At 42.5% G+C, this 18025-nt stretch overlaps 2 protein-coding genes across 6 annotated transcripts; one reads left to right on the top strand and one right to left on the bottom strand.

Annotated features, from left to right (window-relative positions):
• Positions 1-391: 391 nt before the first annotated feature.
• Positions 392-10302, bottom strand: dedd1 (death effector domain-containing 1). Of its 5 annotated transcripts, none has more exons than XM_030371273.1 (7): positions 10096-10302; positions 9446-9956; positions 9031-9111; positions 8446-8586; positions 1922-2332; positions 1579-1608; positions 392-1217 (listed from the first exon to the last, which is right to left on the bottom strand). In XM_030371273.1, the coding sequence occupies exons 2-5, from the start codon at positions 9933-9935 to the stop codon at positions 1938-1940; spliced, it is 1107 nt and encodes a 368-aa protein (XP_030227133.1). In that variant the 5' UTR covers positions 9936-9956; positions 10096-10302; the 3' UTR covers positions 392-1217; positions 1579-1608; positions 1922-1937. The 5 variants fall into 5 exon arrangements, with proteins under 5 accessions (XP_030227133.1, XP_030227131.1, XP_030227132.1 ...); XM_030371271.1 differs by having other exon boundaries at positions 1946-2332; XM_030371272.1 differs by having other exon boundaries at positions 392-1608.
• An 842-nt stretch (positions 10303-11144) lies between these two features.
• On the top strand, positions 11145-15999 carry rabac1 (Rab acceptor 1 (prenylated)). The gene is made up of 6 exons (XM_030369861.1): positions 11145-11251; positions 11621-11754; positions 13130-13342; positions 13748-13845; positions 14400-14501; positions 15056-15999. Exons 2-6 carry the CDS (start codon positions 11633-11635, stop codon positions 15142-15144), a joined length of 624 nt encoding a protein of 207 aa, XP_030225721.1. The 5' UTR covers positions 11145-11251; positions 11621-11632; the 3' UTR covers positions 15145-15999.
• Positions 16000-18025: the final 2026 nt, after the last annotated feature.

The following is an 18025-nucleotide window of genomic DNA, read 5'->3' as shown; positions in this document are numbered from 1 at the left end:
TGTCATGGGACCTTTACGTTTGAGTGTTTAGACCGGCAAGTGAGAATAATCGGGCCTTCTAATCACCCAAAAATAATCAAGAGCAGCGGTCTGTTTAGTAAATGTTGGAACCGTGCATAAGCCAAGATGCATGAAAACGCATATTAGCTGGAGAACTTGAGTACGTTTACAGGACTGTTATAAGCTTTGAATTAAATCTTCAGGCGCCAGATACAAGATGCAGGGGTAAAAGGTTGATCAAATAAAATGAAACAGCCTACTGTAAATATTAAGAAAGCGTACTGATCGTTATCTTCCCATAATGATAATAGCATCATCAGCTGCCATACATTTAGACCATTTACCAAAAGAGTTTCAGTAGTTGAATTATCATGGGATGTTCATTCATTGATGTCATCTAAAGTATTTATATTTATTATCTTCTGATTCATTTACAATTCCATACTGATATAAAATAATTGTATGGACACAGTTCTGACACAATTTAATTCAATGTTAAGGTAAATCCCCCCCAAAAAGGACATGCTCAGAGTAAATACTCCCTTTCTTAAACAAAACATTACCACTTTGACTTTTTTCCCCATTTTTTTTCACATTTTCACCTATGAATATAAACGTACACAAAGACATCAGAATGACAAAAACACAAATATGAACATGGCTGTCCCTTGCACTCTCTACGTTTATTCTTTGTGCCGGCTAGCAGTGCCCTTAGCCTGAGACACTGGCAAGAAGTCTATGTGCTTAAGTCTTTCTTGTATGGAGGGACTTTGGGGCCCCTATTGATCGGGTCCTCTATGAGTGAAGTCCAGGCATTAGTTCCACCAGGGTGACTAGACAGCTGTCTGGAAGCCCATCTACTGGGCCAACATATTGGAGCTGAGTGGAGCTGGGATGTCTGAGAGGGAGCTACTGGCAGGCGGCGGCCTGGGCTGGAGATCCGGATACATACATGGCGCCATTTTGTCATCCCGCTTAGCACTGACAAGAGTGCGATGATGAATCTTCCACGGTCCGCCAGGGGCCAGCCCTAATCACCACTGTCATCTACTGGCACCTGCCCATGCACTCGGCAACTCAAAACATCAAGCTGGGTTATCATGACACACGGGACACACCGAGCGCCTGGTTTAATAGGCTGTCTGTGCGTGAACCAGAGCTGTCCAGAATCACAGATCACGTTCAAGAGCCGAGCCGTTCCCTCCCCTAGAAATTACCTAAAACAAGAAACTAAGGTCATATAATAAACAATATCCTTGACATTGGTCAGGTGTTTTTGAGAGGTAGGCGTGTTTCAATTGGTTTCCATTTACTTGCTTTTAAATACACAAAACTCTTAACATTAACAGACTACACCCAAACCAACAGCGACTACATCGGCCATATTCTGTTTTTTTCTTCTTGCATGACAGTTTGCGAGCACCTAGAACGTAAGGCCTCTGGTCGGCCAGCTTGTCTCCTGATGCCTTTGTAATGGCATCAAGCAGAAGGGGATTCCCTTTGTCTGCTGGTGCATAGCTGCCGATTGATTCTTTGTTATGTACTGGGAACAACGATAATGAACTCATTCATCTTCACCATTTATACATGCGTCTTAAGATGCAGCTCCTGAAAAGAAAGAAAAACCCATTACTGGTTTAGACTACATTTGATAACAGTGATCCGTTATTATGTTAAGCAACAACATACTGCAAAGGTCTGCCATCTAGTGGTTCATTCGTGTATTGTATTCAAACCGTAAACCAATGAGGACGGTGGTTACCATTTCCACTCCATACTGAATTGTAAAGAGTGTGAAAACTATCTTTTAGGATATAGGATATAATAAAAGACTTCATTCATATAGCACCTTGTTAAACCATGTTTGTTCATAAACAACGTCATAGATCAATAATCAGCAGGTGCTCAAGCGTCTACATACCCAATCCCCTCTGCGTCTACCCACCGCTGACGGAGGGCCTCCTCAACCTCTTCCGGCCGGCCGCCAGGACCCGGCAGCCCTCCTCGTAGTCGTCCTGGTCCACGTTGATCAGCAGCCGCACGCCCTGCCGCCCCGCCGCCTGCCGCATGGAGTCGGTGATGAACACGCACTTCAGGGACTCCAGCAGCACCCCGCTCAGGTAGTCCTCCCAGAAGACCTGCAGGTACTCCCACTCCGTGAACTTTATGCTGCAGCCCACCGAGCCCAGGCTGCGGGCGCCCAGCAGGGAGCTGGCGCGGCTGAACAGCTCAAACTGCCGCTCCAGCGGGTTGGGTTTGTCCGACGACACGCCGCTGCGCAGCGCCGCGTCGTGCTCCATGTACTCGGCGCGCACGCGCAGCCGCACGTAAGCTGTGATGGGGGGGGAAGGGCGTCGCCGGCGAGGGGGAGGGGGAGGGAGGGTAGATAAGTTGATGAGAAGAGCGGATGAGTTGACGATGCAGTGAGAGGTGGAGCAGCGAGGACGATACAAGACGAGAGAGACAGAGGATATGGAATGAGGAAGAGGGAAGTTGGAAGGAGAGTAATAGATGTTTGGGCAGTTGAAACGGGACAGGAGTTGAAGTGGAATTGGAGGAGGGGTGGTGGTGAAGGTCAAGGACGTGATCACGGTTCAGAACACAAAAGGGAAAGAGGGACATAAAGGAAGAGTTAACCAGATCGGCCTGTTGAAGTTGGTCACATGAATGGACTGCATCAAGCAGGGTCTGCATTAGGAAGGTGGAAGGGCTTGGATTGTGACACTGTGTCGACGGACTGACTGGAGGAGCTAGTGGGAACTCTTTGAGAGCAGCCTGTGGAGAGCGCGTGTTGAGGAGTGCAGACAGTAAGGTTTGCAGAGCGGTAGGGTAGGATTGGGTAGTGGATCATTCAGAATTGAAGAAGCTGAATATTCACTAGCGCACTATGTGTTCGAGTTCTTTGGTTCAATTACCAGTTTTTTAATAGACAGACAGGCAGGATTCAAGGATTGAGATTTCAGGCTCAGAACAACTGAGGAAAGGCAGAGGAGAATCAAATAGCGTTGTGGATGTGGTTAATAAGGGCAATATGTTTTAAAATTATATTGTATTTTTGGTATGTTTCTGTTCTAAAAAAAAACATAAAATATTAAAGTCATTAGGGTCCCAAAACAAATGGCCTTCGAGCTCCACAGTAAAAGGATTGGCGTTCATGCAACAGCACAACGAAGCACAGAGAAGGATCAGAAGATACATACTGTACTGAGCAAGAGCAACGCAGTGATCCTCGTCTCATGTCATTATCCCAGAGCTCGCAGCGGACACCTGGAGCAGGCGACTTTTGAGCTGAAACAAAGACACCCCTCCCCCCAAACCCTACAACCCCTTTCACCATCGGGATGGTACGTACACTTCCAGTGGTGTGATCTCAGGGAACAGCCTCAGATGTCTTCTTGCAACAGGCATTGTTTTCATCTAAAACTGCGTTTCATGCTCACAAATATCGGACATTTATAGAATCTAGAAAGCAAAGACTATGACCATGGAATATGTAAAAAAAAACGAAGCAATTGGTTTAATTGCAAGAAAGGTTCTGGTACTAAATAAAGCAAGTTCAAGTATTGAACATAAAATCAAAGTGGATTTCTGCTAGTCAAAACGGTGAAGAATTATAGTTAACAGTGTAACTTTACATTTGCTCCTTTTGGATATATTTGTAAAGAGTAAGTTGGAAAGGAAAGAACATGAGGGAATAACTAACCAATTTAAAGAAAGACAATAAGTGAAGGCAGGAGACATTTGCAATAGATTATCTTTGCGTCAATGTAAGAAAAAGAGCAAAGAACAGTTTGATTGACCTAAAAACACAAGGGTTGACTTTGAGAAAAATTAGAACAAAATAATAACAAGTCCTTGGGCAAATAAAGAAAGTGGAGCATGACAGGCCACTTGCATATAACAAGTTATGAGGGACCTTAAGCATACAACACAATCAGTTCCTACACACACTGACTGTCAAACTCCTCATTAACATAGCAGGTGCGGACTGAATCCCTCTTTCATGGGAGGCAAATGCATCTACAGAAGGACAAACAGAGCATCGCCCTTCTCACACAGGCAGGGGAACAGAGTGTCCTAGAGGGAGGGCTCCATTTGGCAATACATTGATTCCACATCCAAGAAGGATCCGGAGAGACGTTGAACAAAGCACAAGGACAGCAAGTTTATACTTTGAGACGTCTTAAAAACAGCCAAAGCCCCTCTTGAGATAAACACTCGCCCTTCATGTGACTAAATGCATTTATAGACCGCCTTCTCCGTTTCCTATTGGAGCGGCATGGGGTGAAAAGATAGCGCGGAATACTAAATAAATATATATATATATATAAAAATAACGGAATGACAGCAGCACAGCAGCAGTCATTTCGTTAGGGTTACAGAGCACTTCACGCTTCAGCAGACAGCAGAGCAATGCACTTAAAAAAACGACATTAGAAGTTTTCATCCCCCCCCCCCCCCCCCCCCTCTTAAAAAACCAAGCCCTTCTCTGCTTCCTTTATCTCACCCCACCAGGAAAAAAGACAAAAACAACCACACACCCCCAAAAAATGTTTTAAGCACCCATTTATAAGAAGTCACTTGGTGCAGGGAGCTTCAACCGTTTATTGATCCGTTCTCCTGCTCAACGACTGACCATGAGAGAGAGGGAGAGCCGGTGGAGAGAGTTGGGGGAGCGCAGTAGAAACAGGCAGACAAAACTCTTTGTGATTTCCCCCCACTCGACAAAAAAAAAAAATAGCTCTGGGTATCTTTATTTTTTGCGTAGTTTGAGCGCTCAGTGTTCGTTCTCACCCTCTTATTGTGTCTGAGGACACACTGTGTGTGTGTGTGTGTCTTCCTGACATACACAGGTCGGTCTGTTTAGAACTGTGGACACAGAAAGGACAGGCGGAGGGAGAGAGAGAGAGAGAGAGAGGAGAGAAAAGTACAAGTGGGTTGGATATGGGTCCATTGGAACGCTTCTGACTCTTTTTTTCAAGAACAGGCAGACATGGCAAAGCCTCCATTAGTTGGCGAAGAGATTGGTCATTAGGGCTACAACTGGCAATGGAAAGTAAATCCTCGAGGAATGGACTGCAGATCAGCACTCTACAGTGACAAAGTAGCATCTAAGCGGGATGCGTATGAGTACCCACAATCCCCCAGCCCCATTTCTTCACACTATGAGCTTAATATTTCTCAGGGTTATGGTCCGTGCTAACCACTAACAGGCATCACAGGCATCCTATTTAGATAAGCCGACACTTGCTGCTGAAGATTTCCACACACACACACAACACAGTGTCCAGCACTTGTAGTGGACGTTGTAACATTCGGATGGTAATTGAGACACTTCACTGAAAATGATCTGAGAAATGAATACTGACAGGTAATGGTATTAGAGGTGGAGCCGTCAACCGGCCCAAGTGCCCTATCTATCTCCGCTCACACACACACACACACACACACACACACACACACACACACACACACACACACACACACACACACACACACACACACACACACACACACACACACACACACACACACAACTGTTGTGGTTCATAAACTACTGTGCTCTGCCTCCAGGCTGATTGTCAGCCATTTTAGGTATTCACCAAGACATAATATGGAGGACAGACCTGAGAGAGCCAGTTGAACCGCCTTACAGATGTAAATATGGTGACTTGGGGGCCTGAAGACAGTTTATGCTTTGTAAACCAGAAACATTCGGACCATCCAGCCAAACTAGTTGGACATTTATGGATGTCGGTCACACTACTGAAGCCACTGAAGGTAGTGCGAGTAGAAACAGGCATTGGTTTAGTATTTTCCAAGAGATGTGGGTTTTGGTTGTAAATAATATATTTTGGTTCATATGAAACGATCAAATAGGCATGCGTCACAAAATTTGAAACACAATTGAAATATCAGCCAAGCTATTCAGATCAGTCTTTCTCAGATCAAATGTAGGTCAAGTTCTTTCAAGTGAGTTGAGAAAAAGACAAATGAGAATATTTCAATAGAAAAGATTTAGAAGATGCATTCATCCACTGCATCCAAATACAAAAGCAAGGAAGGAAGCACAGGATTGCAGCACAGGATTGTTTTGTGAAGGGGTCAGGAAGGACAGCTATAAGATGGTACATTGAATACACCACCCCCAACCTCTGTGAGAGGAGGGAGGGGTTTACTTTGCACACCGATGAAGGAGAGAGACCGCAACTGAGCTGCACACTCATGCGTGTGCGCACATAGCAGAGAGACAAACTTACAGACTTTTTTTTTCCGTTTCCCAGCCTCCCTGTTTTTCACATTTATTTTCTCCATGCATCCATTGATTCCAAGGCTACTCTTTCTGAGTCGCAATCCTGAGTCAACCTGGTGGAATCAAATGGTGGCGTCAAGACAGCAACATTTTCACTCTCATCACTCCTAACTCTGCATAGCTAGCCAGGCCGGCTTTTGCATTAGCTCGATATGAACAGAGGATGCGTTTTAGTAAAGCATGCGTCGGCCTGAACGCCGTCATTGGCAGGACAGTCATTGAGAAACACCACCATTGAAAGCACCTGCATGAATGGCAAGCATATTTCAATCAATGTCAAAGGCCATTCATGTTTGTGTTTGTTTCATCCCACTGCAGTCAGAGGAATTGTTTAGGCATAAGGAAGGCAGGTAAAAACTCAGGAAATGAACTTGAGTTTTTTCCGATCTAAATGACTCATTTAAAAATCACTTCTTCAGGCTGATATCATCGCCATGTCATTAATGTTTAGCAGGAATGGAGCCCATCATGGGCTGTTTCAGGTGCTGAATGGAGCAGGCAAGTCTGTTACTGGAGGGGGAAAACGAGAGCAGACTGCGTACCAGATTGGGCTCTTAACCACTGCAGCTGAAGGTAATGCTTTAGTGGGGGGAGAGAAAGAGGTGGAATGAGCAGAGAGGAAGGGAATAGAGGACACGGAGGCAGGGAGAGAACCCCCCAGATCAGGTAGGTGTTTTAAGTCATGGAAAATAAAAAGGTTGTTTCATCAAAACCTGTTCAGACATAAATAAATCATTTGGCAGTTGAGAAAATGGGCGAAGATATAGAGGTCTGCCAGCCACCTCCGCTTCTGTCATCAAAAGCGGCCCTTTCGAATGGACGCGTGGCTTTACATCACGATGTTTGTCATGTCCTGTCTGGCATTCATGTATTGCATTCTACTATTCTGTTGTGTTGTTTGTTTTAAGCTCAAGTACCGCAAGACAATCCCCCAAGCCTCTGTAGTCATTCAACTTGAATTGAGTTAAATGTTTCAATGTAATCTTTTTGAAACATCAGTATTTGACTATTCCTTTCAATTCCATGAGCAGTTTTGAAAACCAGCCTTCTGGTCATTACCTTAAAAATAGACCTGAGCTCATTGGCGTCATACATCTGGCGCAAATTAATTAATTCTGGGGGCATAACTGATCTGCGATGAAACGGTCCTGCAGGGTTCAAGGTCAACAGTCATATTTTTCCTTGCAAGTAATTGGGTGCAACACAATCAATCAACAACAATGGTTTTTTATGTTGTTTTTTTCTATAAACATTTAGCTTGATACTATGATCACTGAAGGAATATTATTACATGGCTAAGAAAAATATTTTGGCAACTCTGTAATAACATACAGAGCTAGAGTTTGACTATAATTGTCATTAAAGTCGCAATGTGTAAGATTTAGCCTTTACCAGCTAGTAGGCGGGAGACTTCCAGGATTCTAAAAACTCAACGTGTTCTGTCCACTCCAACTGTCTATGCAGCTGTGTGAAGTGAACTAGACTGGCTCGGTTGGCTGGGTGGCATGAGTGGGAGGGGTTCTGTGGGTACCGGTAGAAAGATTATTGTATACGAGGTATTGTAACCCATCATTTGGCATTTGCTGAATAAATCAGTTGTAGGATGTGATTAAATTGATTAAACAAATTAAAACAATGGTTTATTTGTTTCGAAATATTATTGAATAAAATGTAAAGCTATATATTGTTAAAGGGCTTTAGTTGCATTTTTTAATGCATTTAAAATAGGACCTGTTCTGAGAGGTCAGCACAGGTTACATTGATTGTAGGTGGTAGTTCACATTCATGCCTCCCTCGTTACTCCCTAGGCTGTCCTTGCAGAAAATATCTAAAAATCTGAAAAAACTGGATTAGTTAGACACCCATAATTACCTCTAAAAGGTAGAACAGGGCTTACACACAAAGCATGGACGTTAGTTTGCATAACAGATGGGGATCTGACTACAACGCTGTAAAGAACCATGGATGTTTGAGATGAATAGATGATGGAGTTGGTAAACAGAACCAACTCACAAAAAGTACTGGGTCGTAAAAGTGATGGGGAGAGATTATGGTGGGAAAATGAAGAAGAAGAGAGAGGCAGGTTATAGGTGGGGGAGCCCTGTTAGAGATAATAAAAAAGGTGCACTCACCGAAGTTAACTGCGTCTGTTTGCAGCAGCTGCGGAGGGCCCGGCTGGTTGGACCGCTTGGGCCTGCGGCTCCAGCCGTAACCCCTCTTCCGTCTCCTCGTCCTGCAGGCAGGGTCCCCAGGCAGGGAGGGGCTGCTAGTATCTGGAAGGACAAGGCTGGTACTTAATCAAGGAAATCCAGCCCAGTCAATGTCAAGTCTTCTTTTATGTTTTTGTTGTCGGTGTTATGGTATTCATTTATGTTTCTGTAGGCCGTCTCCAGACCACATTCTTGTATGACACCCTTGTGGTGAAGAGGAAAACTACAATATTAAAGGATTTCGAGGACATTATCATGAAACTATTATCATAGCCTTTGCCTATTTTAATGACGTAGAATATATATATATATATATATATATATATATATATATATATATAAATTGCGCCTTCAAAGAGTTACAATTAAGTCAATTAAAAACGTATTGAATTGACCAATTAATAAAATAAAATGTATTGAACTTCCAATGCTGGATTGTCATTCCTTAAAAGGATGTATAATGAGTATTAAAAAGCAACACGCATCCAGGAATGTGTGCTTACTCACCAGTTCTCCGGTGTGTTATTGTTGACACAGGCATCATTTTGTTCTCTGTAGAAAAGTAGGGAACTATTCGTTCTGGAGACACTTAATGAGAAAAGAAACATGGGTCAACATCTGGTCGCTCCAATATCAATATGCAAACAATTTATTTTAAAAGGCTACCAATTTTCTCCAATAGGAATCCAATATCAGTTTCCAAATAGACAAAATGGAGGCCACATTTGAATTATTTCTAACTTGTACAACATAAGTTATGTTTTATTCCCTGTATTTCAATAAAGACTGTTTTCCACACCTTGATTGAACATAGGTCATACCATATACATCTACACACTTGTATGCCTCATCTGTAAGACATTTAGATCAAGTTAAGTGATCGGATTATGTATTGTGACATTGACAATAAAAAGCACCTCACCTGTCCTCCTTTTCTTGCGTGAAACTAAGGGCAAGAGATCGTGACGAGTGAGGACTCTCAGGAGCTGGAGCAAGGGCTCCAGGTTTTCTTCACTGAGGTAACCTCGTCTCTCCAGCTGCAGCAGCAGATCCAGGCCGCTTTTAGGGGTGTGCAGGGAGGCCGTATTCCCTGGGTTACCCTGGGGTTTCAACCTCCTCCACGCACTAAGGAGCTCAGCAGTAGGGGGCACGCCTGGGTCAGTTGGGTCTTCCTCGCAGGGCTTGACTGTCCACGCTGCTGGATCAAGGGGGTGTTGTGCACAAAACGATTCGTCCAGCAGAAACGACAGCACCTCAATGTCCTCCACTGTCAGTTGAGAGCCAACTATTTGGAACACCTCGTGAAGGGAAAGCATCCCGTAGTAGTTGAGGCATTCAGTTTCATCCCAGTAAAACGAATCATTGAGACAGCTTGGAGTCTGAATGAACTCCATGTCCGAGGATACTCTCATGGCTTTTCGTGTGGACCAGAGCTGTTAAAAATGTTTATATTGTTTATTATACATAGGTATACCCATACTGAATATCACCAGCTGCAATCCCGTTTTTTAAGTAATGTTAATTGTAGGAAAAGTTACTCGTAAAGAAACTTGTAAAGTTTATCAAACTTACCTGCTTTTAAGAGGCCGTCGAACAAGTCCAACCGATAGAAAGAATGAGTGTGACTCTGCTGCAGTGTGAAACTATTGTCGTCGTTTCACTACACACGGTGTCCATAGGAAAGCAGCAGTTCCAGTCCATACACGCCCAGCAACTGGTGCAGCAAATTCTCTCTCTCTCTCTCTCTCTCTCTCTCTCTCTCTCTCTCTCTCTCTCTCTCTCTCTCTCTCTCTCTCTCTCTCTCTCTCTCTCTCTCTGTCACTCTGTCACTCTATATATATATACATATATATCTATACATATATGTATATTTCTCACGCGCTCTCTCTCATTACGTAACTGATCACGTTCCTGTAGAGGGGAAAAAAACCACAAACAACCAAGACAAATAATAAAAACAATAAAACACATGTTGACATATCGTCGAAATAAAGACTCAGAGACAGGGCAAGTAGGCTGCAATCAGTATGAAGCAAGTGTAATCGTGTTTGCAATGTCAACCTTATTGCACTTGGTTCTATGAACATCCTTTTTGTACCGACAGCGATATATTGATGCATGATGACAAATGTACTTATTGTAAGTCGCTTTGGATAAAAGCGTCTGCTAAATGCCCTAAATGTAAAATGTAAAAAATATTTCAAAAAGCAAATATTTGGGAATGCTGTCTTTCCCTGCGGCCAGATGACCTGAAACATAACAATTAACATACCAGGGGCTGACTCCTCGGTCAGGAAACTGATCCACATTAACTTGTGTTTTCATAAGATTCTGCGTATACATACACACATAACTGTGGATATTATAGAGCCTATCAATTCTCACCGTTACGTTATTTTAAGATCCGTATTTTTTCATGGTATTTTTTCATGGTTTTTCATTCTACTAGTGCAATAACAAACCACCGACCAATCAAAGCACCCTGTGTCGTTTGATTCGAACCGGTCTCCGATCGGTTCCTGTACGAGTTTATAGTAGATTCACCGCAGAGAGGAGACGCTCCAGCTGACCCCGGACCAGATAATACAATGGCGTTTCCATTGTTGTCCACAAGGGGCAACGTCTACTGTGAGCATGTACACAGGAAGTATAACCAATAGCTACACATCACATCCGTCAAGTGGTAACTTAAACTAAACAACAGGGCAGAAGATTTGAAACCTCTGTTGTGAGTATAGTTCGCGTTTTTCGAACGCATTGGCCGATGGGTTTGTATGTCTATCAAACAGTAAATTTTGAAGGAAGGAAAAAGTGCGGTTTGTATTAGGGCGATGTAGCCTCACTTCTGACTGTGGAGCCTATGCCAGTCACAGCCCTCAGTAAACCTTTCTTTTTCATACACTTTGGAAATGTTGTGTTGACCTAAATACAAAGCATAGACATCCTATGTTACTTTACTGAATATAGTCCTGTTAGTGAGTTTAGCAGTGAATAACCTTTTAGTGACTAAGATGTCTACACATATTTTCCATTCCTTGAATGTCTTCGTACGGATAAAACAACTATAAATTATATTTAACGCGCACACACCTCATAGGGATTGGAATAGATGACAACCGGAGCCCCCAAGGGTGAAAACTGCCTGGTGGACATGGACAGCAAGGCAGGAGGGTTGTTCAGCGCGGAGGAATCCCACCCCACTGGAACCGGTGGAGCAGGAATCATGTCGAGGTAAGGAACTTCATCGTCGTTGTTTGTCAATCTCTACTGTGCTTACTTTAATAATCTTATAATAACGCAAATATATTAGAGCAAACAAGCAATCGTTGTTGTCTTATTAGCATTTATATTCGAACGTAACAAGTTATGTTACTTTGTAACGTCTTGGGCCTTAAATGTTTCTATCTACTTATTGGGGCCCTTTTTGACTAGCACTACATGTTCTTTATTATTTTTAACACCTGTATTTAGCGAGGAAAACATGTTGAAACATAACTGATCTGCCTTGAAATTAATCATTTGTGTTTTCAAGGGGTTTGCTTTTGCTGTTATTTTCAATTAACAAAGTTCAAGTAACAACGAAACACAACAAACTTAAGGGATGTACAGACTACTCAACTAGATATATATTTATTATTTTAAAACATACAATATATAAACACATTATTGATGCTTGAGTTAAACATTTTTATAATGCAAAAGTCTTGGCACTAACCCCGAGTTTATTAGGGATAAAATACATAGGATCTGGCATTCAAAAGACACTCAACAGTTTTAGTGTCTTGATAACTAAAAGTGGCTATGGTCCATTCATATAAAATGATTGCACAGTTTGGGGGTATGCATACAACCGTTGTGTTTTTATTTCAAGGGTCTACAAACACAGGGGGCAGGATACTCCACGTCCTTAGGCCCTGAGGCATCCTCAAGAAAGATCCCTTTCCCTTACCCACATGGATCCTTAACTCACTATATTCCGCTCTGTTAAAAATCAAGACTGGGTCCCGACCCACACATGGGTCATGGGAGACCTTGTTCGGGTTGCCAAATAAATATGGGACCCAATATTATGTATATATTTTTAAAGGTTTTTCCTATTAAGGTATTTTCCTTTAATGTAGATTAAGACAGGAAGGTATGAGAGAGAGAGGGGAAGACATGCCTATGTTGTTAAAATAGTGATTGTGGAACACAAGCCTACCTGTTTGGCATGAGCATTTAAAAAAACTTTCAACAAGAAGCATGTTTTTGATAGTACTGAATGTTTGTTTTGTTCTGATAATTTTACTTATAACATTAACTCTAGAATGAAAGGCTAGCGTACATTGAGTTTGTACATTGTACATTGAGAAACAATGAGCCTGTTAACTCCACCTAAATGCATTTACGTGGTCTCATTTATAAAGTATTCAACGTGTGTATTATGTTTTCAATAACGCTTGCATAAAAAGTTTTACTTCTCATGATTTATACACAAGGCCTATTGTGAATTGGGTCACGATGGTCTGTCATTTAAAAAAAAATAAAAAATCCCCCGAAAAAGGTTTGGGAAACAGTGTCCTAAAGGACTGAATGGTAAAGGTGATGTCGCCTCTCTCCCTCGCAGGATCTGGCTGCCTAAGGGCATCTCGGCCAGCCTGATCAAGGAGTGGCTGGAGAAGCGGCGGATGTCCATCCGACCGTGGGCCGGCTTCGTTGACCAGCGCAAGTTCTCCAAGCCGCGCAACTTTGGCGAGCTGTGTCAGAGGATGGTGAAGAACGTGGACACCTACAACAGCAACTACACCTTTATCTTCCTCGGCCTGATCCTCTACTGCATGTAAGGACGGAGTCGAGGAACGGAACGGAGTCTTTTAGGCTTAGAATTGAACTGATTAGCATTTAATTTGAAATGGACATGACAATGATTGCATGAAGTATGCATCCTCATAAAACAATTGTACATGTACACTTTATATTATATAATATAATAAGTATATAATATATAAGTATAGATTTTATATTAATATAAAATAATCTCTAACTAAAAGCAAATAATTGGACCTAGGCAAAATAGCAAATAGCCTAAGTTTTTTAATAAACGTTAAATAATTGGAGACCGATAACTTAACAGTAAAACAAACTTTGAAGAGCAGTTCATCAAAGAAAGCCAGGCTTCAACTTATTGTACCCTCACTGTTATTCCCCGTGCCTCCTGATAAACATTGTCCTTGGTCTTCCTCAGTGTCAGCTCCCCCATGCTGTTGATCGCCCTGGCGGTGTTCGTCGGTGCCTTCTACATTATTCACCTCAAGTCCATGGAATCCAAGTTGGTCATACTTGGTAAGTAAAGTCACACTAATGTGTATGTACACGTACGTCCTGCATAAAACATGAGGAGCCAGACATCTTATCTTGACGGTCATCTTCACTTTCTGGTAAAAGAAAAAGGGGTTCTAAGAAAAAGTTCTTATTCGTCAAGAAAATGCACGTCGGAAAAGTAAACAAGGAGGCAGTTCTATTGCCTTCAAATTATAAATTATTCTGTGACATTAGAATTGATGATTAACATAGTGGTAAAGCTGCAGTCAAGGTATATATATATATATATATATATATATATATATATATATATATATATATATATACCTACTACTTTTAAAATAATTTTGAAATGCAAACCTTCCTACGACTCGTATTGCTTAAAAATATATCACTTGTTCACTCGTAGGCTACGAGTGAACAAGATGCTTTTAAGATGCTTTAAGATGCTTAAACTGCCGGTATTAGGGTTCAAACCCCTCAGATGAACCCTGACTAACTGTACGAAGGATGTCAATATCATTGTCTGTCTCCTTCCACCTTGAGATGGTAATGTGTGTCCTGTGGTCCTCCAGGCAGGGAGCTGAACGTCCCTCATCAGCTGGGTCTGGCGGGAGCCGTGTCCCTGCCTGTGTTCTGGTTGGCCGGCGCTGGCGCCGCCGTCTTCTGGGTTCTCGGTAGGGCCATCCGCAGCACCTGATAGGATCGATTTATTCACTCCTGTTCTTTTCTGGGGTTATTGGTTGCTTTGTGTGGTTTAAAAAAAAAAGAATGAAAAATATAAATTATGTCTGTAATGGAATATTAGAAATTAATTTAACTATAAGATTATCCTAAAACCACTGGAAGGAAACGGGCCGTTCGGATAGAAGTGTGTCCTCAATCGTTCTAAGGACCCACATGTTTCCCACACAGTTGGACATTTTGGTACTGATAAATGCAATGGGGATTCTGAGATGCAACGCCCCTTGCTTGCTCCAGCAGTAATGTGGTAGAAAATGATAAAAATGGCTATAATATAGTATATCAAAATAAATGTCATTATTAAGATATATTTGCGTTGTTATTCCTAAAAATGTGGCAATTATTTACCGTTAAACGCATAAAAGATGCTGCCTGATGATAAATAGCACGAGTTGGAAATAGATACTTCCTCGACAAAAACAGAAATTGCAGGCCTTGTCCTTCGCTGACCTACGTGGAACCTTACAACTGCCAATTATTTCCTCAGGAGCAACGCTGTTTGTGATTGGCTCCCACGCCGGCTTCCGCGAGCTGGAGGGATCGGACATGGAGGAGCTGCTGATGGAGCCCGTGTAGGGACGGGCTCCCCGCGCTCACCTCGCCCGCGATCGACCTTGTGAGGAGCCAGCCCGCAATCAGTTTCCACCTGACCCCCGCCACCGCCGAGCCCGCAGACGGATGCACTGCACACATGACAGCGGATTTGGATCCCACATAAAACCCTTGTACTGGAGTTACAGTAGTGAAAGGATGGGGCACCTTGTTTTGATGGTTGTTTGAGGATTTCACAGGCTGTATGGCCCCGGGCGAACCCATTTTCTGTTGTACTGAGGGAATGCCTGTCAATGCAGAAGTTGTACTATATGCAAGGAGAACTACTCTAAATGTTCACATGTAATCCAAATCCTATGCCTTTTTTTCCAATATAGGTACGTTTAAGCTGTCATTGATTTGACTTTGGATAGCTTCGCTATAACATTTACATAAATTGCTTTGATTTGATTTCTGACAATATTTTCTTTAGTTGAAGATAATTTTACATATATACTGAAAATCATAAATTACCAAATCCAATTTCTTTACCTTTCCAATGAAAAAGTGCCACTTTATTCTTTAAGCATGTCTTTTTTTGATTGTGCATTAATAAATAGGACAACGTGTATAAAACTGATTTTAATCAAGAAAGGGATTTAGAATAGCAATGTTTTTATAGTAACTGACGATAAGGTCAGGTTAAAAGGGTCAAACCATATGTATGGGGAAACGGTTTACAGAAGATAGGGCATAAGCACGACTTGCTTGGACATTTTACATATCTATTTTATTTGTTACCTTCAGTTTTATCATTGCCAAAAAAATGCATTGTGTTTCAAAATTATAATATTGGGCTGTTTGTATACACTCTCAATAAACTATTATTCCTCATCATGATTGCCAGAGTGGGCAAATTGCATGCCGCTGGTTTGATCTCCATTTTATGAAGTTTCTTTCTTTTTAACCATCACATCCTCACTTTGCTCATGGAGGACAGACAGGAGTCAGGACTACACCGTAGACAGGGACCCTTAGCACTTCTCAACCGCTGTTTTTCAAATTATTCTGTCCTGTGTGTGTGAATACACAGCGGACCCCTGATGCTTGTCACTGTCACTAAGCACACCCAATGCTCTCCCCCCCCCCCCCCTTTTCCCCTCTTCACGTGACCCCATGACCCTGTGCTCTGTCAAAGCCTGGCGAGAGGGACCCCATGCTCAGGTTGCCAAGGCAATGACCTTGGAGAGGGGCCCCCTCGCGCACATTCACGCACAGACACACACACACTCATGCACTGCGGCAAAGGCAAGCCGATCGATATTCTATTATACGGCGGGAGGGGGCCGAGGGAGAGGGGAGGCACACTGCAGTGAGCTCACTGCAGAGGCACTGGGGAAATTAGTGAGAGGGTGGGGGTTTGAGCAAGAGCGCCGCAGAACAGTGGGCGTAGGCCAGTGTGTGTGTGTTTCAAACAATATGTCTGGAAAGGGGAGAGACTATTCATTTGTCTCTCGTCGGGAAGTATAAGGCAAAGCAAACTTGTATTTATTTAATTCCAGCAGAATGTGTCAGGGCAAGGTGACCCCCGCTGTCCCCTTGAATCCCAATTGTAGCGCCCTGCGAAGACATGTCCCATCTTGCTTAACGGCGTACGGGGGATGAGCCGTGTCCTTTAAGTGCACCTCGAGTCTCGCTCTATGGTCGTGTTCTGGGTGTAAAGGTAATGACCAGGGCTCTCCAATTTAGCAATGGCCAATGTAGGCTTTGTCACTGCGAATGCTGGAAATAATAAATTGTTATTCAAATTTTCAGACATTACAATAATTATTTTCAAATAAACTTGTTCTTTCACCTGAAGAGATAATCGCTGTTAGTGAGGTAGTTTACCTCTAAATCAATTTATTTAAAATCCAGCACGACACTGCATGTTGTGGGGTTTCATGAATCTGTTCTTTGTATCGGTTATGTCTTACCATGGTACATTAGCATTGATGTCAGCACGTCACACATTTTTACTACGCGGTTTGGTGCATTACGTTGGTCCCCTGCCAAGCCTCTTATGTGGAAGCCATGCTATGCAGCCTGCAGTTGGCTTTATAAACTCAACGCTAGATGGCGCACATGAGCTACAAAAGGTCAGATGAAGCTAACAGTTACTAACATATCTGAATTCATTCCATATTGTAGAGTGCATTTGTTTTGTCTGAATTATTCAAGCTATGATGATAGTTACTTCTTTTTCATAATTGTGTGGGTTATTCCATTTAATGGAAGACTGAATATAATACAAAATAAACTAGATACACACAGCCAGGCCGGCAGGCAGTGGCCAAGACAAGTCTGACAAGACAGGCGGACAAAAGTCAAAGCAATAGGAGAAGGAGTGCCAAACGTCCAGTCAAAGACAGAGACATAAAGACAGAGAGACAGAGCTTGGTTGTATTAAATGTTCTAGATGTTTTATTGGTGTCACTTTCTTTCACACAGTATGATCTAATATTTGTTTAAGTATTTTCTTCAATCTCAACCCCTACTGCCGTTGTTCAGTTAAGACCCATTTAGAATGCTGGCCCCTTCACCGGTCCTCCCAACACGTACATTCACACAGAACTTAAGAGCGGCCCCCTGTCAGGGTGTGACCGTGGTCCAGTGGGCGAACTACGGCCACATCGCACCACACATCTGCAGCGATAGGAACCTGATTACCACGGCTGTTGACTCACATCTCACTCGTTAAAAACACAACCGAAAACCCTGCCTTTTGTCTTTTGTAATTAGCGTTATTTTATCATTTTACATTACCCTGAAAAGAAAAAACAACGGAAAAACCTGAAACCAAATGAACAAAAGCAAACACAGAGATCTTTTTTTTTTTACTTTAAGCGTACTGATATATCATTGGATATGTCTACTCCATAAACTC

The sequence above is a fragment of the Gadus morhua genome, chromosome 11 (assembly GCF_902167405.1).
Source record: "Gadus morhua chromosome 11, gadMor3.0, whole genome shotgun sequence".
Lineage (NCBI taxonomy): Eukaryota > Metazoa > Chordata > Actinopteri > Gadiformes > Gadidae > Gadus > Gadus morhua.
Note: the sequence above shows the minus strand (reverse complement) of the source record. Positions and strands in the feature narration are given on the sequence as shown.